We start from the raw sequence: 23,863 nt of genomic DNA, 5'->3' as shown, positions 1-23,863 counted from the left end.
TGAGAAAGTATTTTTTTTTGTTTCAACTCATAATAGACTTTTAATATTACTACTGTTACGGTTATTTTCAGATCCACTATGACTAACAGAATAGTCATCAGAGGAAGGTGGGGTACACTGATACTGTGCTTTTTCTGTGTTCTTTGACACAAATTTTGTTCTGCTAGTTGCTGATAACCAGTTCAGACAACTGTGGTATATATGGGGTGATCTGAACCTTGACTCTGTGAACATTAAATGCAACTGCAAGTTCTTCCCAGTGTGAGTTGAGTCGTGGCATTCAAAATTACAGTTGATAGTTACGCTGAATTATTTGTATGTCCTATTAACTTATGAGAATATGCAGGGACAGAAGGAAAAAAACAGCAGCTACCTGCACAGAGTGGTCATGTAAATTGGCCCTTAATCTGACACACAAACCAACTTACTCTGATTGTATCATAGGCTAGGGCCAGGCAACCCAGGTTGTGTCATTTTAGCAGGCTGTATCGGATTCTGTCTTTAGCTGGGGCTGTGTTTTAGGCTTGGCAGAATCTTGCCTCTACTTCCTGTAAGGTGAAGTCTCTTAGGAGTGTGGCACCAAGTTCTTGATTGACTCTGGGGAGATCAGGTAGGTCATCTGGGCATGGAGTGTCTTGTTGGTCATCTTTGTTAAGGACTGACACAAAGTTTTGATTACAGATCAGAATGCTACATGACATTTTAACCCAAACTTGTATAAATTCAACAAAAAACTGTAATGTTATTTTTAGTCTGCAGCTTTTTGCAAAAGGTTTATTATCTGCAGCATTAGAAATATGTTGTTGTAAACCGCCCAGAGAGCTTCAGCTATGGGGCGGTATACAAATGCAATAAATAAATACATAAATAAATATGTTTTCATAAGTCTAGGATGTGTGTGTGTGCTTTGTGTATGTGTTTTATATGCTATTATTTTTTAAAAACGTTGAAGGAAGAATCAAACAAAATGTTTCCTTGTCAAGACTGGGCAACAGCGTTTATAGCAGAAACTCTGCAAAACACAAGTGCTTAAATTGTATTTTTCTTTTTCTTTGAATTATTATGCATTACCATATTATACTTCATCAAACAACAGAATCAGCAAATAGCTTCCAGAGATGAAAAATTATTTCTAAAATAAATAAAACCCACATTTTCAGGACTGATCTTTATTCTTTCATATCTTGGTAGTAATATCCAAAAGGTCACCAGCCTCTTAAATTAAAGTGTTTCATACAGTTCTTACTTTGAAACTTCAAATATTGGAGATGTAATTCACTGTTTAACTGTACGTGTTTAAACTCTTCAGGCTTCTTTTTTCAGTCTTTTCCTCTGTTACATTGGGTGTCATTAAGTATGCATAATCTGTCCAATACTCTGTCATCTCATATTGTAATATTCAAAATCATGTTCAACCATATATGAGAAGAGGAAAAGAGAGAACATGGATAATGGACAGATTACACAGATTTCCTTCCATACACCCTGGTGTCTTTTATTACCCTTTCTTCTGCCTTACACAGAAATCTGCTTCTGCAAGACACCATGATAAACATGTTTATCCAACTGAGATTTTTATTTTATATTATTCCAGAAGTAGTGGGATGAATACTAAGGACACTGAAAAGAAGTATGTTTGGAGGTTTTCCAAGAGACCAAGCACTGTTCTCTGTATAATAATATGATTGATTATTCCATTTCCAATATAACTTTAATCTCCAAGTAAAAAAATACCATGAGAAAGTGATTGTGTGAGCACTCTGTGGCCTCACCACTTTTAATATGACTCATATTTTTGCTAGAGTTTCCTCCACATTCCCCAGTATGCCAGCAGATAGCATGGGGTATTTGTAATGTCAGACGTTGCTTTCAATCTGCCATTTATCATGGAATTGATGACATACAATCTGCATTTTTTGACCAGATATATGTACCACTGGAGTTCAACCATCATATTGACCCTTCTGTGCGTGAGAGTCTTCTTTGGAGGATTAAGCTGCAAAAAAATATTTTTTCAGTCAACTGATGTGATCGCTGCATTTCAAGGTAGAACCCACCACCACAATTATTTTGGGGTTCACCCAGGTCCTTGGGAACATTTAAAGGAATTATCTGAATGGTGGCTAGAGTACATCTTTGTACTCTTAGTAAATTATACAGTTTGATTAGGCAGTGAGCATAATGGCCTGCAACAGTCTTAAAGCTTTACTATAATTATTTTGATGCTGTAAATCAGGGATGAGGGATGTGTGACCCTTCAAATGTTGTTGGGACTCCCAACTTCCATCATTCCTGACTATTGGTCATGGTGGCTGGTTCTTATGGCAGGTGGAGGCCAACAGCATGTGGAGGTTCCCTATTCCTGATGTACAGTTTAATTTTTGTTAAGCTATCAGACAAATCTGCAAGGAGAGCATCTGGACTTCTACTTCAAATAGTGCAGTTCAGAAGTGGAAATATAAGTGCTACATTCAACCTGCAGAGGAAGGTGATAGGCACTGAGAAAGTAAATAAAAATGTTGCTGCTTGAAGATTAAATTATAATTGAACACAATATGTGAGATTGTAGAATGTATAGCACCAAGGTTAAAGCAGAAGTCTTTTTTTTTTTACAATAATTTTTATTCAAATTTTCATAAAACAAATAAAACAAAATCATAAAACATTCAAAGACAAAAAACAAAACAAAACAAAAATGATTAAACAAAAAAATAAAATGTTGACTTCCCATTTGTCGCAGATCAGTTATAGGTCTACAATATATAACAATCCTGTCTCTTAAATTATATTATAAAATCACTTTCCTCCAGTAGTTATCTTAATTAATCATCAAATCTCATAGACATTACTTTATTCTTTCCACAAAAAGTCAAAGAGAGATTTCAATTCTTTAAGAAATATATCTATCAATTTTCTCCAAATAAACATGTCGATTAATCCATCTCGTTAATAATAATAATAATCTTATTGTCATAACCATAGTCCAAATAAACATATCAATTAATCCATCTCATCAAATCTGTTAAGTCCAATAATTTCAATAGCCATTATTCCATTATCCATATTAATTCCATCTTCCATCTTCAATAGTCCTGTTAAGTCCAGTAATTTCAGTGTCCAATCTTCCATTATCAGTATTCCATAATAATCTTGCTGTCATAGCCATAGTCATATAATAAGAGTCTGATGGGAATTTCCTCTATCCCAAATATTTTCTTGCCATCGATTCTGAATAAGTTGCTGAAATATTGTTGTAAAGTCATATCTCTGTTCTTCTTTTTTACAAAATGCACTGGCTCATCTCTTGAGAGTTTTTCCATTGTCACATGGCTGCAGTTAATTCCATAGATTTTCTCTATATCAAGCTCCATCACATCATTCCAGTCCAGAAAATTATCCAAGCCATTGATAACTTTATCTCTAATATCTTCATTAATTTCTTCAGAGATAACGTTAAATTCCAAACAGTAGATTTTATTTCTAATATCCATAAACTCCAGATCTTTTTCCAATTCCACATTTGTTCCAGTCTCCAGGGCTTGTATCTTCCCTTTATTTTTTCTTTTCTCATCTCTGATCTCATTCTCCTCTCTCACAGGATCCCCTATTTCTTTAAGCTCCTGCGTCATTTTGCTCAGTTCAATTTTCAGCTCCTTACTGCCCTGTCGCAGGGTTTGTTTCGTTATCTCAATCTCATCCATTATTTTCTGAAACATAATTACTTCCAGATTCTCAGCCACTTTCTTGATTGCCATTTTTAAAACCACAAAAACAAAACAAAAATAAAGAAGAACCACTTCTTATTTCAGCAACAATTGGGTTAATATTCCAAGCTTGATGACATCACAGTATAAACAGAGCAGCCTGCCTTATCTCTCTATGTTCAAGAATACAAAACAAATTTAGTTCCCAGCATCAAAACAGTTAGTGGCGTCGTGAAGAAGCAGATTCGTCAAAATAAAATAGACCAAAAAGAGAATAGTCCCAGACAATATAATGTTCCAAAGTTCATATTTTTTATTTTTTTCTCCTCGGAATAGAAATCCCTCTTCTGTTTATATCTTTAGAATGCACTTCCAGGACAGCTTTTTGCAATAGAAACAGAGATAAGCTGTTAATTTCGTGAATAACAGAGAAGAGTTATAGCTCACCCAGAAGTTCTTTAAAGCTGATTCATTTGACAAATCTCTTTTTGCTGCAACAATTTAAACCAAGTAAAAAAAAAAAATGCTTGCCTGTTAGTCCGTTTTCTCTTTGAAGAAAAGATAAACGTATCGCATTAATCAGATAGAGCTTGTTCGGAAGTCCGTCCGGCATTGCTGGCTGGACCTTTTCTCATAAATTAATGAAATCCAGTCCTCCCAACAAAAACAGGCTTTTGAGGTTGATCTCTATGTTTCTCCCTGCCCGGGAGAAATTTCATCAGTCAAAAAAAAAAAAAATGTTCTGACTGATTTATATCTGAATAAGCTTCTTCTGAGGCGGGAGCCCGTCTCAAGAGCAGGCACAAGCGAAGTCACCCTTCCCGGAAGTGGTTAAAGCAGAAGTCTTAACTATTTCCATGATTTTGGATGCATTAATGACATTGTAAACACCTTAACTGCTGTCTTAAACCAAAGATTTTTGGATTCAAGAATAATTGATCAAAAGAGTGCCGTAATACAGATGGTAGTGCAAATTTCTGGCAGAAATAAAAGACTGTATGTTGTCATGATTTATCTGGAATAATACTTCATCTACCACAGTGAAAGATCTACCATTCTGCCTGCTAAATATACCAGCTCATTTTTTCCTCCTCTACATCATTCATCTACACGTGTGTATGTGTGTGCATGCACGCACACACACACTTTTTCCAAACTGGCAAGTTTTTGTTTTTTAAAAAATGGTTTTATCTCCCAGATTGTTGCCGTTTATGAATCTGCTGTGCTGCTTTGGGTCAGCAGTAATAGTAGCAATTCAAATTGCTTTACTACGCACGTAAATGTCAGCAGATCATGTGTTTAAGAATGGTAAGTTAACACTGCTGTGTTTTCCATGTAGAATGTTTTTGTGCTGTTCGAGTGCTTAGCATAAGCAAAGGAGTGTGAAGACACATGATATTGGTTAACATACCACTTTGTAACTCTCTCTGTCCATCTTCCCATAAATTGGGGGGGATGGGAGATGGAGGCTGGACCTTAGTACATTGGCAGGATGGGACTGAGTTGTTCATTTCATTTCAAACAAACTTCAGGTTTCTTGATTATGCTCTCATACAGAAAAACTGGAATATTATCTGTCTTCATGACTGATTTATACCAATGCAATGTGATCATGAAATAATTGGCTGTTTCTGTATCACCAAGCTTAGCTTGCTGCTCTTGTAAAATCTTCATGATCACGTGTACAGAATTATTAGATTTCAGATAAATGCTTTCTAACAGGGAAAGTAGTATAATTGGTGTCATCCACCACAGCCGGTTTTCTTAAGTGTTTGTGAGAGCTGATCTGAACATGAATAACAGTATTGTAACACATCATCTGAAGTCTACACTCATAAATCTCGCCCACAGTGAAATCACTGTTGGACCCCTCTAAAACACAAGTTTGCTCTAAACCATAGTTTGGTTTCGTGTGATGTGTGAATTAGGCATATGGCTGAGTAATTTGTCTGAACACAAAGCTTCATGCATTTGTACTTGGCACATACAAAAGCAATTACTCTATGTCATTTTAAGTCGCATCACTATGGAAAGCAATAAGTAGTAAGATACACCAGACTAAGGCTGGATTCAGATAGCACTTTATTCCATTTCCCCGCCTTTTCCTTAACTGGTAACTTTGATCATTCACATGATGTAAAAGCCACTTCTACAAATCTAGCAGAATATAGTGGAAGTTTAGTGCTCATTGCCATATTAGTTGCTTCCAGGGGAAAAAAAGTGTTTGCTGCCCCATTAACTCAGAAAATCACAGGAGTAAAGTGACAAAATATGGTTTGGTATACTGGCAAGAAGTCCTTTTTTGCTGTTTTCATAGGTGAATCATGGGGAAACAAGTGTGTATGTGTGGAAAAAGTGGGAGAGTAGCGACGTGTCCAATGAAATCCATTGTGTCACACCATGCCACCTGGTGTGAATGAAATGTAGTGTGACATGGTGGTATAGTGGTCAAAAAGCCACAGTTCCATACTGCAACAGGTACAGCTGTGTGAAAATAATGTTAGAAATTGGGATAGAAGCGCTACCATTATAATCAGTAAAACTCAAAACAGTAAACACCATGTCTGAATGCAGCCTAAGTGGATTTACCTATAACTTGAATATTGATAATGCGGCACTATCCATTGTAAACAGGTTAAAAAAAAAAGTCGGATGAATGCCAAAAAAAATCTAACCTTGTTTCAAATGTTGCTCTGAAATGTTTTTACACTTCAAAAACATTATTGGTAATGCAACTGTCTATCATTTATAGTAATAGCATGACAGTTACAAAATTCCAGAGTATCTTTATTTTAAAGGATAATTCAGCCATTGTTTTGGCACAAAGAAAGTTATCATTGTGCATGTTTGCATGTACACTGATTGTTGCTTCTGACTCGGACCCTGGTTAACTCATAGCTAGGGCACTCCTAATGTTAGCCTTTAAAACCCAGACACCCAAAACACCACAGTCATTTTAGCTGCCCACTCCAGACTGTAGAAACCATATTTCTGTCAGGGCACAGGGAATGTTCATGGTAATAACTGACCTTCTGGTTCTGCTTCACTGAATTGTGACTGTACTCATTTGCATTTACTACTAATTGTGTGAACCAGACTTCCCAGCAAGGCTAGGAAAGATCAAACCTTAATGATCTGACAACTTTTCAGTGTCCCTTCATATAATCCTCACAATATGTTAACTTTGTTGTGGGAATAGTTTCTATGTTTGGGTGTCAGAGACAATGTCTGAATCACCATCAGGTCTCCTATTTATTTATTTCTGTGATGTTTCATGTACTTTAAGTCCTTGAACTTTAGAAAAACTGGTTTCTTCTTTGATAGTAGATCTCTAGTTGTATTGAAAACTGGCATTGTTCATAAACAAATTATTGTGCAGCAGAGTGGGTCAAATTATTCTAATCAGTCGTGACATTTATTGCAATAATTTCCCCCCCTTCCCTATGTTCAATAATGCTTCCATACTGGAAAGGAAATGAACATCCCTGCCCCTCCCCCCGGCTTCACTGGACCAGTTGGCAGCTATCCAGTTTAGCATGGCACTAAATTTGACATCAAGTTCTACTATCAGAGTGTTTGCCATGAATTTACTAGTTAATTACCTTGTTATTCCCTTTGCTTGGCATGGAGACTTAGGTGTCACAGCCTACTGAAGCACATGTGAGGATAGTTGCTTCCAAAGTTAAAGTCAATTGCTTTGAAAGTAATCTAATAATACAAATCTTCGTAGGCTTGAAGTCTAACATTAGGTTAAAAAAAGAGTTTGCTTTATTAGCCTGGGGGCAAAGTCAATTGTACCAATAAAATTCTTACTATGAAACGGGTTCCCAAATGGATATTAGGACATTGTTGCTTCTTTGTGCATGATGGGTGGAAAACTTGATATGAGTGTATAGAAATAGCCCCCTTTTAGTGCGACTTTACACATCCAGTTGAACAATATACATACTTTTAAGCACTAACCTGTTTTTAAATTGTGGTATAAGTAGGGATATGTTTGGGGGGGTTGTTTTGTTTTGCTCGCCATAGGAAAGGGAACTTGCCAGAGGAGAGCAATCATATATATAATATCTCCTTTGTTCAGAAGAAGTCAAAGTGGCTGACAGCCAAGATAAAACCATAAATTAACAGCTTAACATCTGTCAGATTTTACAGTTCACAGAAATTAACAGTTTAAAATCTCCCTTAAAACCTAACCCTAAAACAGCTGCAGAAAATAATAGAACGTGGTAGCAATAAAAACTATTCAGAATACAGAGATGGTTAAAATCCATCCAGTAAAGCATTAGCAACCCAAATACCATCCTTAACATGAAGAGCTTCACCAACATATGAGAGTCCATTAAAGAGGAGGAAAGATGAGCTTCCATTCAAAGGGAGTTACAAAGCCTAGGCACAGGCACCAAAAAGGCCTTCTCCCTGGTCCCAGCTAAGCATATTTCTAGAGGTGTTGGGGCATCAGGAGGGCTTCTGAAGATTATCTCAATAGGTGTATTGTAGCAGATCTAGGAAGAGTTTTAGGCAGGTTTGGGAAAATAGGCAGACTGGGGAATAGACGGAAAACGGAACTAGGGAAGATCTCTGGAAATCTCTTGGAGAATCACATGGACAGTGCAGAATCTGGCACTTGTTCATGGAAACTTAGCTGAGAGGCCAATTTTTTTGGCTAGGCAAAGGGATACTAATAGGCTGAGTAGGTGGAGAGGAATTATATTTGTATCTTGAAAGAATAATAGAATTGGTTCAGACTTATTTTGAAGCCTTTATTAGCTTGCCCCAAGTCTCCCCCAGTTCTCCTGACACAAAGGTTAGTGGTCTTGAACTCTTAAGCAGCTTCTAATATCTCTTTGTGGTCCTGACCCATTTTCATCTTGCCAGATGTCTTCCATAGCTAACATATTTTGAAGTCTATGACAACTTAGTAAGATTGCATTGTATAAATGAAGGTACAGCTAAAGCTTTGACATATGTTTCTAACATAATTAGGGAAGGTTTTCTATTTATTTGGGAAGGTGGTATGCAGTGTGCTTGTCAAAAGCCAATGATACTGATATTTCCCCCCTATTATGGCCACTCCTAAATTGCCCAACAGCAGCCTTTTATTCAGTAACTTTAATTTTGTTAAAATTAGAGAAGTTAGCAGGGGGGCTCTTTATCAAGCTGTCTGGTGAGTCATGCACTTCCTTTACTATTACTATGAATCCACTTTCTGGAGTTGCCTGTGCATTAATATTCAGATGCCTGTGTGGTGTAGTAGTTAAGGTGTTGGACTATGACCTGGGAGACCAGGGTTCGAATCCCCACATAGCCATGAAGCTCACTGGGTGGCCTTGTGCCAGTCGCTGCCTCTCAGCCTCATGAAAACCCTGTTCATAGGATCACGATAAGTCAGAATTGACTTGAATGCAGTACATGTACACTTTTAGCAGATGCCCATTGAGCAGGCATGCATCTTGGGTGCTGCATCAGAAAGCATTTAAATACATGTTGCAATTCAGGGAGAGACTTCAGCCACTTTTGTCCACATCATTTCCAAGCTCAAAGTGGTTTTTTCCTCCCTTTGAATTAATTTGTATCCTGGATTAATTCCACACGTTGTTTTGAATATAGATGGTCTCACAATAGATTTGGGCCAAAAACAGAAGTTGAAAATTAGAAGCTTCTTTGAGGAATGTTAAAAAAAAAATTAGATCAGGGCAATCAAGGAAAATATATATTATGAAATGATGGTACCCCCTTTTGTTATGTTAATGTTTCAGATATCTGGTTTTAGACTAGCTTTGGCAAATAATTCTTCCCTCCCCCACCTGGAGACAGAAAGTCACATTCATAGATAAGAGTGAACTGTATGTTATATTTCACCACCAATAGCAGCTGTGAGGGGCCCAATCTCAATCAGGACTGTGTGAGATGTGAGTGCAGACTAAAACTATTATATATATATTCATTTCATCAGAGATGACACAAAACTCTTCCAAGAATGATTGCTAATTTCCTCAAAGGCTATTTTAAAAAGTGACTAAAGTTCATGCAAGAATATTTTATCCAATCATTTTATTTGCTACTCTTTGTATTGCTGCTGTGGCCCGTCCAGCTCTACATGTGAGTGTACGAGCATGGCCCATTTCAGCATGATGTGCTTAACACTTACTTGGGAAAAACTTACTTCAGATAGGCAGTGCTTTCTTCCAAGTAAACAATAATAAACAATTGGGCTATTAGGATCACAGTTTGGCAAAGCTTGCCAATTTATTTCAAAGTGCTCTGCCAGCATTCCAGATTGTAATCTGTGCTTGCGACAAACACCTCAAATTACAACTGTGCCAAGGGTACACAGCTGGGGACCAGTCAGCATGTACAATTGCATGAATTAACAATTTGTTGAAATGAATTGTTGGTAAGAAGTGGTGGTGATGATTAGGCTTTGGAATCTGGAATGAATGGGTTCCAAATCATTACATCATTATAAGAAGGGTAAGATAGTCTCTGTGAAGCATGTCAAGCATTTGAACATGCCATATATGTGTGTTGCAATTTCTGCAAGGCACAAGATAAGTGAATACTGAACTGTTTGGGTTTCATGTGTGTCCGCCTCCCCTTCCTGCTGAAGATTTGCTTATTTTTGTTAATGAGAGAGCAAGATAGTCGAAGTCACTTCATCATAATGTAGTGTGTGTCAATGGTCATCTTTTGTTTGTATTTCATTTTGTTGCTGTTATAATACCAACCCACATTTGCTTAAAGAGAAACATTTACTCATGCTGTTCTTTTCCTCAGCTGCTGCAGTTTATTGTTTGTTTTATATTTATAAGTCGCAAATGGTTCTTTGTGCTCTGTGATTACTTTGGGTTCTTTCATTGGAAAGCAGTTCTGCATAAAGGTGCAAACCTCTTCCATCCCCTTCCTTATGCAATAGTTAATAAACAGTCAGTTGTGTGGTGTTGTTTACTGTCAAATATGGAGTGAAAATGAAGGAAATTAACAAAACACAGTTGACAGAAGCATTGTGTTGCCTTCTCCAAGCAGAAGGAAGGATGGAGTCCAGCTGCTCTTTTCACTGAGTTTTCTCTTTCCCTCCTTGTTTCTTTCAGCTACAAAAACAAACTTGTTGGAAGTTTGCAGAGCTTCTGTAGATTTACAAGTTGTGGTTTACACAAAGTCAGATACACATGTTGCAAAGTGACACGCCCTTTGTTTAATAATAGTACCATGCTATCTTACAGCTCCTCCAAAGTCTTGTTTAATTCGTTTTGGGATCAGTGTGTACTGTGCCCTAAAAAAACCTTCAGAAAACAGCAGCTTCCATATAACTTCAGAAGGTATATTGTGTGAAGGATAAAAGTTCAAAATTCCTTCACATGTTCCCTTTAAATTAGTTATGTGAACTGTTCTCTGAAAGAACCACGATAACTTGCACCAACTTCCTAACTTCTGTATTTATTAAGAATACCAATTCAGTTAAACCAGTTCAACTTTATACAAATAGGAAACAATCAAAGCTCTTTGGTAATGAGAAGAATCCCTTTTTTATATAGGTACACGTATCTGAGGTCAAAAATCATTCTCTACAAGACTCTCCCCCCCATCACATCCTAAAGAATTGAAACTTCCAATATTCCATAATATAGGGAAGGCAATATTGTAATTAGAAGTGTGAGTGGAGGACACAACCTCCCAAGGATATTTTTTTCCATTTTTAAAAAATGTGTGTACCACTTTTCCATCTACAATAGTTTACAGTTTACACACATACAACAGAAACTCATCCTTGTGCATGTTTTCATTTGTGACCTTTGTTAGCCATATTAGGTATGCACGGCAATCATTCCCTCCCCCATCCTCCATGCAGGGCTCTCCATTATTATTATTATTATTATTATTATTATTATTATTATTATTATTATTATTATTATTATTATTATTATTATTATTATGCTTACATCATTATTAAAACACAATTAAATATATAGTACCATAAAAAACGGCAGCAACAACAGCCCCCATAACAGCCACAAGAAGCTTGTCTCTGATTCATTCTCCCCCACTTCGCCATATATTGACTGGTGCTTATCATGTAGTGAGTGTGGCAGGTGTAATCAAACAACTGGCAGGTGGATGAGGTGTCATTATATGCCCTGCTGCACTGGACTCATATCTTCTTTTAGCAGATGTGATTATATCCTGTAGTTTGAAAGTCAGCCTTTTGATTAGCAAAATTAGAATGATGTCATTGTTATGGGGCTTGAATGATGTAAATAGCTGTAAGTAGAGAGGTGTAATTGGCTTATTATCTGATGATGTCATGGAAACACTGATGACTGAATACCTAGCCATGCTTTATGTGGTTTTCTTGTCTATGTTTCCTAGGGGCATAGGCTCTTGAAGGGTAGGAGAGGATACAGGTAGCAGATGAATCTCAGCCTATTGCCTCTGCTTTATCCAAACTTTCCTGTCAGTGTCGGGGGGGAAATAGTAGGAAAAGGCAAATGGATTTAGTTGCTCATTTGCACATGTATTGAACATTTTATCAATAACATTAGTGATATTTATATAATATTTGCTTAAACTGTACAGTATGTTTTTGTTTTAGTATGTATTTAGCTTTAGATGGAAAAGTGAGCAAGTGATCAATCAATCACATTTCCCCATACCTCTGGGAGAAATATTTTTCTGCAAACAACGAGACTGTAAATGCTGTTTCCTTTATTGATAATTTAACAAATCTTCCCACTTGGCCACCTGTAACCCAAAAAGAAATTATTGATTTGATTGCTAGCTTGAAATCCGGCAAAGCTCCTGGACCTGATAATATACTTTCTGAAATGTTGAAGGCGCACCAAGCTTGGTGGGCCCCTCTTCTAGCAAATTTCTTTACTCTGATCAATAATTCTGGATGCTTCCCTGAGTCTTGGCTTGAATCCATAGTTATCCCTATATTTAAAAAAGGGAACAAAGAGGACCCAGCAAATTACCGCCCAATTAGCCTCCTTTCCATTATTGGCAAACTATATGCCTGCTACTTAAAAGAGAGACTCTCATCTTGGTTGGAGGAGGATAATATCCTTGGGAGGGAGCAGGCAGCTTTCCGGAAAGGTAGGTCTGGGATAGAACACTGTGTGATTTTAAATCACTTAGCTGAAAAATACAAGAACCGCTGGGGTATCGGCCTGTTTGTTGCCTTTGTCGACTTGAAATCGGCTTTTGATTCCATCCCTAGGGAGATACTATGGGCGAAACTCGCAAAATCTACGATCGACAAGAGACTCCTCTTCTTAATTAGCCGTCTGCACCACCACACATCCTTTCGTGTTAGATGTAGTCGTGAAGGTCATCTCACAAACCCCATTACTACAACAAAAGGAGTTAGACAAGGCTGCATACTAGCCCCACTTTTATTTAATTTTTTCATGAATGATCTGTCCCTTTATTGTCAATCCCCGGACTTCCACCCCCCTAAGTTAGCAAACCTGCATTGTTCCTTGTTATTGTATGCAGATGACGCTGTTCTCCTTTCTGTTTCTAAAGTAGGACTCAAACGCCTAACTAAAGCTTTTATGAGTTTCTGTCATGATAACAAACTATCTATAAACTTTTCCAAAACTAAGATCTTAGCTTTTGCCAAGCACTCTCCTGCTCACGCATGGACAATTAATACCCATAAAATAGAACAGGTTTCTCATTTCAAATACCTTGGTATACTTTTTCATTCCTCTCTGTCCTGGACTCCCCATATCCGTGGGGCTATTTCTACTGCTCGCAACTCAGCCAGTGGTATTCGAAGGTTCTTCTTCATTAAAGGAGGACAATACATTCCGGCAGCCCTAAAGGTTTTTAGATCCAAAACTATTTCTCAACCTCTCTACGGGGTACCTTTATGGATTGGCGCCTTCAACCCTTCTGCGGAGGCAGTTCTCTCCTTGTTTCTCAGACAAATTTTTGGCGTTCCCAGGTGCGTTCCTGCGGCGGTCCTTAGGTTAGAATCTGGTCTAGTCTCACTTGAGTCTCAAGCGTGGTTGGCCGCCCTAAATTTCTGGTTTAAAATGTCTTATGAGAAATCTACTGGCTATCTCCCTTTACTCTGGGAAGACTCTTTTACCTCGAAATGGGCCCGTACGTTTACAAATTACCTTGCAAGTATTGGCCTCTCAATTGAACATCTGATGTCCCTCGCTCCAGAGACAGTTAAACATTCTATCCGGACTCGTATTAACGATATGGACTTCCAACGCTCCATAACTGCAGCCACCTCGACCTGTTCTCCTATTCACTTTGGTCTGAGCTTTGTGCCTATGCTCAGTGCCCCTTATCTGGAAACTCTTACGATCCCCAAATATCGTCTAGCCTTTACAAAGGCTAGATTTAACTGTCTTATCTCTGCCTTACTTGAAGGGAGATTTAAACGTATCCCGTATGCAAACCGATTATGCCTTTGTGGTGTCAGCGCCGTAGAAACTCTCTTTCATGTCATCTTTGAGTGCGCCCTATATGACGATATTCGCTCCAAATTCATAACCCCCATCATAAATAAATACCCCTACAAACCGCTTAACTGTTTACTTTTACATCTCTTGTCAGCAGCTAATAAGGATACTATCTTGTCAGTTGCTAAATATATTTTCGCGGCTCAATCAATTCGGAAGGCATCTGTCCCTTCAGAAGCTTCCGCCACCCAACTGTAACTGTTTTCCTTGTTGTTTTATTGTTTTACTGTTTTAACATGACTGCAACTTTGTAACCTTTTATTATAAATGTATGTAGTTTTATTTATAAATGTCTTTTGGTCTATGACTGTATCAATAAAGATTGATTGATTGATTGAGCAAGTGAAATCCCTGTCTGCAGTTCACCCATAGGTAAAAGACTAAGGCAGCAGGCACACTTCCCTGCATCTTAGCAGTCAGCAAAGACAACATCATTATATAGTGTACAGCTGAGAACAAGTAGGTTTTTATTATTTTTCCAACTTTTCTTCTAGAGAGACAGTAGCTTGTATGGTTCCCTCCTTCATCCTAACAAACATCCTATGAGGTAGGTTAAGCTAAGAGAAGTAGTGCGAGCCCAAGGAAAGCTTTGTGGGTGAGCAGAGATTTTAATCCGGATCTCTCTCATCTACATCCAATACCCTAACATTGCATCATATACTGCATTGGAAGCTCTCCTGAGTTTCAGAAGAATGTTACTGTGTATCATGATGGGAGTGGGGACAATGAGATGCTATTTTGAGGAAAGAGAAATCTTGCTCTCTTGGAACATGGTTCTTAGGATCCCAGTAATTTGCTGTTCATCTTACCTCCCTTCTTTTTTTTTAAATTGTAGTTTTAAATTTAAAAGTGACTCCCCTTCTTTAAAAAATGATTTGTCTATAATTCTTCAGGTTAAAGTACCACTAAAATAAATGTTTGTCCCATACCTCATACACTAATTTTAAGAGCTATTTCCATTTTTATTAGACAGTAGTTAACACAAAAGCTACGTGGAATGTAATGCTGGATACTGTATAGTTGATCACTCAGTTCACAGCAGATAATTATTCTTAAAAAGGTTTACAGCAGTAGCTAAAATTTTGGTAAATCATGTCCGAAGTTTGAGATAAAACTTAGTACAAATACATGCATTCGCTTTCTCTCTCTCTGTGTGTGCAGAGCTTGGAAAAGTTACTTTTTTGAACTACAACTCCCATCAGCCCCAGCCAGCATGGCCACTGGATTGGGCTGATGGGAGTTGTAGTTCAAAAAAGTAACTTTTCCAAGCTCTCTGTGTGTGTGTGTGTGTGTGTGTGTGTGTGTGTGTGTGTGTGTGTGTGTGAGAGAGAGAGAGAGAGAGAGAGAGAGAGAGAGAGAGAGAGATCATTCTGGGAGGAAGGGTGGGATATTAATTTAATTGATGATTTTTGTTATATCATCAACAACAACAATAATATAGTTTATCTGAATATCATGTTTAAAGATACCAAGATGCATCAGCTTGTCTGACTCTTAAATCTTTGCTGTGTTCTCTAGCAGAAATACAGAGATGCCTTGGGAAATGTGCCACTAGTGAGTGTACCAGTTGTGTGTCACTTATGAATAGCAACTTCTTTAAGGTTAAAGCCACCACTTTAACACAGTCATTCACCCTGCTATGGATTAAGGAATATAAAGCTCCTTTTTTGTTCAGCTTTTTAAAAATAAATAAATAAATGGAACATTTGTTTAATTTGAAGCAGAAGAATGGGAACAATATTCCTTAATTATTTCTGTAATAAAATGTTAGCCTTTATTTGCCTTCACATTGTTCTAAAAGTTTAACTTCTATATGAGATTGCTTCCTCCCTCTTCAGATGACAATTATGCAATTTGTAACTGAAACTGTTGTGAAGGTCAAGTATATCTTGGGTTGATTTCTAATCCTCTTCAGTTCCTAATAAAAAAGGTGCAGTGTACTCGCTAACAGAATAGTGGCATTTGGAACAATGATGTGTTAATTGTTTAATTTTAGTTCATTACATGGAAGGCACAGTAATATTCAGCCAACAGCACTGAAGAAGGTCCTGTGTTAAACAATGATTGCTGTTGCTAACATCCCAACTGCTTAGATTTTGTAAATGGCTTATTCTGCTAAATTACCTTTGCTAGTAGGATTAGGCCTGTTTTATAACATTTTAAGTACAAATGTCATTGCTTTGCCTTAAATGTTAGGGCTTTCTACCTGCACTTGAAACAGTCCCAAAATAGTCAGAGCTACAACATTGCAGAATTAGAGGAAAACAGCTCCTTTTTTTAAATATATGTGATATTTGTATCTGACCATTTGGATGATTAAAAACAACAACACTTCTTGCAGCTATATTCTTGCTGCTTCCCTACACCTGATATGAAAGTGTGAGTAGATAAATGTAATGTTGGAACCATCAGAACTTCCTTGATGGCTTTTCTGCTCCAGATGCATTGTCCTTAATATCTTGTGAGAGCTAAGACAAAAGGGGACAAAAGAGGTAGCAGTGTGTATCCACTACTATAGTAATAGTATAGTAATACATATAATAGCATAGCAACTGAAGAATCTATTCAAGGTGGTGGTGGTGTTAGCCACAGCTTGTATGTTGCTTTCTTCCTGTGTTCTAAATAAAAATCCTTTTCAAATGTCATGATAAACCAATGAGACTTGCTGCTGATCTCATGGGAAAAATATATTGGTGTAAGTAGTGTTCTGTTTTTCTGTGCTTCACAGGTACAGTGTTCTACTCTTTCACACTTTGGTCAAGATCAGCCTCAAGGAACACAAGACAAGGAATGCCACGCTTCAACAACCAGCAGTTCTGTAGGAAGTGAAATTGTGTCAGCCAGTTGTGAAACACAACAATCCCTATCTTCAGGACTCTGTCGCTTGGGGAAATTTGCTTGAAGCATATGAGAATGTGTGAAGCATGGTTTCTATATAAAGTCATTAATTAACAAAAGCACTAGTTAGGAGGAATCCATTTAAAGTGTTAAACGAATCTGACTTTTTAGATTGCTTTGCTACTCATTTGATTTGAATTTCCTTAACTTTTAAATCTACAGCTTTGCTAAGAGTGCTAGAGAGCAGTATGAAAAGTTATCTAACATGCACAATAACATGACCAAGTTGTACGAGAATTTGGGGGAATACTTCTCTTTCAATCCCAAAGCTGTGAGCGCTGAGGAATTCTTTGGTGATATAAGTGCATTCCGAACTCTGTTCTTGGTGAGTATCAAATCATATCAAATTTTATTACAGTCAACAGACAACTGAATCATTAGATAAAAACACATATTATTATTATTATTGGTGAATATAGATGAACTAGTATCTCCCCACCTCCCATACCTTGTTTTTGTTTTTGTTGTAATATACTTATTTTTTATAATCATTGTGCTGCTTTTTTAGGATGTTCTCTCTTACCTTTTGTATAGGATCTAAGATAGGCCATTAATGAAGACAGGCCACTAAACTAGATTTAATGTTGTCATGAATACTACTAGTTCAGCTTACTTACTGGTATTCTAACTTTTGAGCTTAAATGCTTAAATCCTTTTCTTTTGACCTTAAATGCTGATTTTTGTTAATTTATATAGTGTTTTTTGTGTACAGAGGTTTATCAAGTTCACAAGGTGTCATATTTTCTACCATATCTTCTGTTGCAGGGAGGGGTATTTGTCCCTTGAGTCCAGTTCTCAGATCAGAAAGTATCAAAGTGCATTATAGAAGTCATATTTTGAGAGAAAATACATTTAGAAATGTTTATTTCAAAAATTCTCATAAAATATTTCAAACATATTTGCAGATTAATGCTGAAATGACACAGAGCAAACATAGGAATGAAAAGATGTGAAAGTGACACAGGGTGGAAATAGATTTACCCCCATCCTCAGGAGTAGCTATTTCAGGAGAGGTGTTGCCAGGTGGTGGGAAGGGAGAAGCAAGAAAGCACCTTTCCATAAGTAGAACTCTGCTTACAATTCTTAGGATACAACCTATTGTGTGTGGGTTGCTGCTGTTTTTTTAAAAAATTATCATTTTAGATACTTTTCCACATCTGTCATGTGGTTTGTTTGTTTTTCATTGCTGTCTCATACACGTATATAGCCACCCTGGGCTCCTACTGGGACGACTGGTGGGATATAAATCTAATAAATAAAATGAATAGATAAATATAGAAATAACTTTGAGACAGAGATTCCCCACCACCATTCTCTCAATTTCTGTCTTCTTAAATTGGGTTCTTGCTCATGTCTTTCCCAGTGGCTGCCTGTGGGTTGCTGTAATTAACTGCATCATGAGGGATGGTTGGAAAAAACATATGGCCCGGAATATGATGTTTGCCTTCAGGGAGTATTCAAATTGCCTAGAATTATCAATAATGCTCAACCATTTGCCATGCACTTTGTAGCATGTTGATCCATGTTGCCAGCAGCAAGCCTTAATCTATTGATTAACTATCTGCAGTTTGTGTGCACAAAAGGTGTAAACAGTTCTCAAAGTGTAACTTCACCATGTGCAATATTATTTTATTGTAAATTCTTAACAGTTTAAAAATATAGGTAAAAATAAAACATTTTTCTAAGGTATTTTTTACAAATCTGTTGTAATGGAAAATCACTGTTAACACATTCACAGTGAACAAGCATCATCCACAAAGCAAAGTTTATTTTGCTTTTGGTGCCTTTATTTTTATACATAAATGTAGAAATAAATTGAAATCAAGTTATTAAAAGTTAGAGGTACTCAAAAATACATGATCCATGTACATAACACATTTGTTTAAAAAAGAGGTTTGGTTGCTTGTATTCAGGTAGTGTGTATCTGTAAAGTAAAGGTGTCCCCGCACTTGTAGTGCGAGTCGTTTCCGACTCTTAGGGTGACGTCTTGCAACATTTACTAGACAGACCGTATATATGAGGTGGGATTGCCAGTTCCTTCCCCGGCCTTTCTTTACCCCCCAGCATATGCCGGGTACTCTTTTTACCGACCACGGATGGATGGAAAGCTGAGTGGACCTCAACCCCTTTTACCGGAGATTCAACTTCCTCCGTCTGTTGGAATCGAACTCCGGCCGTGAGCAGAGCTTTTGGCTGCGTTACCGCTGCTTACCACTCTGTGCCACGGAGGATCTGTAGTCTAGGGTTAATGCTTCTTTACTGCTTTGCCACAATATATTTATAACTGATTTCTCCATTACCATATTAGAAAACTGCCTTTGTCAGTTCATTCTGGGACAAATGAATTGTCCTAAAGGAACAAATAGGTATCAGTCATCTCACATGGCACTCTTTCCTTTACATATGCAAGCCACAACTGTGACTTGTTCTTCTGTTCTTAATCACTCATCATAGGGGCTAGATTGCACAGACAGCTGTGGTGAGCCAGACTGAAAGAACAATGCAGTCCCCCTTTCCAGCCATATACAGATTTGTGACAAAACTCTGGCTATAGTGATGCTTTAGGTCAGGGATGGGTAACCTTCAAATATTGTTGGATCCACAAGTCCCAACAGTATGAGGCAGAATTTCATGGCAAAAGTGGTAGATTAGTTATGTGTTAAAACTACTTCAATATGGTAATGATTAATGCCCTTTCCTGCTTCTCCCAGTGATTGCTGGTGTGGCACTGTTACCACCAGACTTTGGATCAGAAGATTAGTGTTCTAATTAAAAGTATAGTTGTATGCTGTTGGGAGGCTCCAAAAATTGTATTTTTTTCATTGGAATGCAGCCTCATATCTTCCAGCTTGCAAGGAACATTTGAAATAATTATTCTGACTTTGTATCTTTTTATGTGCAGACTGTAGTACTTCACCTTGAAGTCAGTGGATGATTTATATATTATTTACTTAATTTATAATTCAACGAATAAATAGTATTTCTCTTGAGTGCCACACAATGTACCAAATACAAGGTTAGAACACAACAAATACTACTGATATTGATATTCATGACGTTCTTTCACCGCAGGGATTAACATTGTGAAGTTAATACTGGCTGGCTGGCTTCAAATTACTGCTCAGCCTTTAATGAGTGGTCTTTGCATCAGTCTCTTACATCATATCAGGATACCTTCGCTATCTCTTGGCCCAACTATAACCCAAAATTACTTTACCAAAAGTTTGGTATGTTACCTGGTCTCTGCGTTCTTTACACTCAGGCGCACAGTCACACACACTCTTACTAACAATAATTAGCCAGTCACTTTAATGATTATGTGTTTTGTTTGTAATTGTTTTGTTTTTAATTGTTGTACACTGCCCTGATATTTCATGATATGGTTGTACAGGAATACTTTTATAAATAAATAATAATAGACTTTTCATTATAGATGTGTGAAATCAATATGTACAATGCTAGCATTAAACAAATTTAATAGTTTCTGTAACTGTATCTTGGTTTAAATATTAGTTTTAATGAAATAAACTTCCAAGGCTGATACAAAGAGTTGCCTAAATAGATAGATTAACCTTCAAAGGGAATTTAAAAATAACTTGCTACCCATGCCCCCCCTGACAAATAATACAATGTATTTTAAAGATTTGTTTCCCAATGACATGTTTGAGGTTTCTAATGTTATTATGATGTATGAGACATTTTGTACGATTTTTTTAAAAAAGAAAAAAAATCCCAGACAATCAATGTTAGAAGGAGAAAACTAACTTCTTTTCTTCTGATCAAAGCATTATCAGCAACTTGAAAACAAGAAAAATCCCTTTGGGGTTTGCAGTTCCTATTCACGTGTGATTTTCCAGCAAAATGTTCTCTATAAATAAGTCATTATCAGTAAGCATCAAGACGAAAGAAAGTTATAAAGAAGGTTCTGTGGATAGTACAGGCTCTGACCTTTCCCAGTGAGCTTTGTGAGCTTCTTCAGGTATTGATTCTCATCAAAATGGTTTCCTTCCTTCAGGACAGAGAGACTTGCTATTTTGGAAAAGGGCATTTCTTCTGTGAACCTGACTTGTTTGTTTTCTTGTGTTTCTTCATCTTGCTGCTTTGTAATGTTCTCTTTGAATTATTTTCTCATATCTGAAATCAGCATTGAATGGATAATTATGCCTCCTATATAGACTTCCTCACCACAGCCTGGTTTAATGTTTTAGGAACTGCATGACTTTTGTCTTGTTAATGGACATCATTCCACTAATAATGATGAAATATGTATTGCTGCATATAATCAAATACATCTGAGGGGTTCCTGACCAGCATTTTGTTTTTGTTATTTTTGATACCAAGAATTCATATGTTGTGTTAATATTCATTAAGAAAAATGCTGGGAGCTTAATCAAACCCTACCCTCCACCTGTGAAATAATGGAACACGAGATTACTACTCATTTCCTGAAGGTCCTTTTTACATGATACCTGTCTTCAGGCTTCTCCCATGTTAGCTAGTTTGTGCACAATGAATGCATTTAGGCCCACAGAGCTGTAGATATGTCCACATCAGTGCCATAAAGACTGAATGAAGGTTGCACTGTTGTGATTTTCCAAACAGCTCCATATCTCTACCTATTGACAAGTTATGAGCATCACACACATTATACCATAGCACATTTTTTAAAAATGCAGCCAAAGTTGTGGTGGATAGGGTTTAGGTGTGAGTATTTGAGAAGTATGTTTATACATAAATCTGGACCATGGTTATAATCCAACCCTGGTAACAATTCACAAAAAGCCAACTATACATATAGAACACACAGACCCTTTGATCATACTTAAATAAGCTGCCTCAAACAATTTTTGGAGAGTGGGAAATATATATTTATTAAATCAAATAAAGGCCTTAGGAAGTGTACTCTTGGTCTTACTGAAATGCTGAATAAATTGTACACAGAAAGGGTGGTGGAGTACAATGTTGGGTACAAGTTTTGAATTGCATTACTCTGTAGAATGAGGCTTTTAACCTTGGAAATGTGAGAGAGAAGGATAATAACGATGGGCTATCCCTGCCTTTTGGCCTGGCAGACCTACATTCAGTGGCCGAGGCAAGGACTGAAGGAAATATCAGTTCCTGTCTTCAACCTGTAGCTATGGTCATGCTAAGTCTCACTCTGGCAGGCCTTTCAGTTTGGATAGTCCTTTATCACCTGTCTTGACTCACTATTACTTTCCACCCATCCCTCTCTATCATGTTTGTTAGGATAGTTGCCCATTGCACCATTGCTTTTGTAGACAAGGATTTTCATTCTGTCTTTCATTAAACTATGATATACAAGCAAAAAAAGAAATCGTGCATCCTAAAGTTAAATGCAAAATAAATATTCAAACAGAAATAGCTGGTTTATCAATTGACAATGCAGACAGATGGGCTTCTGTGAAAGATGTTCAAAAACGTAAGCTGCTGTTTTATGTCAACAACAGACATTGATTGTGAGTCAATCAACATACGGAGGATTTGCTTTAGGGCTACTTTGCAAGATGAAGTTTGGTTTTTTGTAGTACAGAAGAATGTAATGGTAAACTGTTAATGCATTTTAACTCAGAGTCAATTGATTATGATTGTTGGTGTTGTAATTCACGGTCTCATAATATTAGTCAATGGCTTATCCGCATTTAGGAGTGTAATTGTAGAAGGGTTGCACATTTTCTTTAATTAATAAATGGATATAGATTTGTCTATCCTTCTTCATTCTATTTTAGCATTTCCTGCCTGATCTCATTCTTATTCCTAAAGCCTTCTGTCTTCTATGGGGAACCAATTGCTTTTGTCCTCATTCTCTTTCTGCAAGTTTCATGTCATTGTTCTTTGCATAGTCTTGTCCATCTCATATGCCTTGAATGAGAATGAGTTCATCTTCTGTCTGCCATGCCATGTTGTTGTTATGTGCCTTCAAGTCGACTACGACTTATGGCGACCCTATGAATCAGCGATCTCCAACAGCATCTGTTGTGAACCACCCTGTTCAGATCTTGTATTTATTTATTTATTTATTTTATTCAGCTTATATCCCGCCCGACTAGCAAACAGCTCTCTGGGCGGCAAACATAGAAACATATACAATAATAAAATTACAAGATCAATATAACAAATATAAAAGTACATCATCTAAAATACCAATTACAACATTTACATAAATAACTTAGATTAAAATGCCTCAGAGAAGAGAAAGGTTTTAACCTGGCACCAAAAAGATAATAGTGTCGGCGCCAGGCGTACTTCCTCGGGGAGACTATTCCACAATTCGGGGGCCACCACTGAGAAGGCCCTAGATCTTGTTACTACCCTCCGGGCCTCCCTATGGGTCGGGACCCGGAGGAGGGCCTTCGTAGTAGACCGTAGTGTACGAGCCGGTTCATAACGGGAGAGGCGTTCCTGCAGGTATCGTGGTCCCGTGCCGTATAAGGCTTTATAGGTTAATACCAACACTTTGAATCTGGCCCGGTAGCATATTGGAAGCCAGTGCAGGCGAGCCAGAACAGGTGTTATATGCTCAGACCGCTTAGTTCTTGTTAGCAGTCTGGCCACCGTATTTTGCACTAGCTGTAGCTTCCGAACCGTCTTCAGAGGTAGCCCTACGTAGAGCGCATTGCAGTAGTCCAAACGTGAGGTTACCAGAGCATGAACCACTGATGTAAGGTCCTCCTTACTCAGATAGGGACGTAGCTGGACTACCAACCAAAGTTGGTAAAACGCATTCCGTGCCACCGAGGCTACATGGGCCTCGAGTGATAG

General features: G+C 37.5%; 1 protein-coding gene across 5 annotated transcripts in view; it reads left to right on the top strand.

Annotated features, from left to right (window-relative positions):
* Positions 1-23,863, top strand: part of DIAPH2 (diaphanous related formin 2) — a 455,139-nt gene that overhangs the window by 284,806 nt on the left and 146,470 nt on the right. For all 5 annotated transcript variants that reach the window (XM_061598178.1, XM_061598177.1, XM_061598175.1 and 2 more), the window contains one exon: positions 17,245-17,408. In XM_061598178.1, coding sequence (XP_061454162.1) covers positions 17,245-17,408 — 164 coding nt within the window. The remainder of the gene's footprint in view (positions 1-17,244; positions 17,409-23,863) is intronic.

Source organism: Rhineura floridana, chromosome 16 (assembly GCF_030035675.1).
Source record: "Rhineura floridana isolate rRhiFlo1 chromosome 16, rRhiFlo1.hap2, whole genome shotgun sequence".
In the NCBI taxonomy this organism is placed as follows: Eukaryota; Metazoa; Chordata; class Lepidosauria; order Squamata; family Rhineuridae; genus Rhineura; species Rhineura floridana.
The sequence above is the reverse complement of the archived record's forward strand: the minus strand, read 5'-3'. Positions and strand labels throughout refer to the sequence as shown.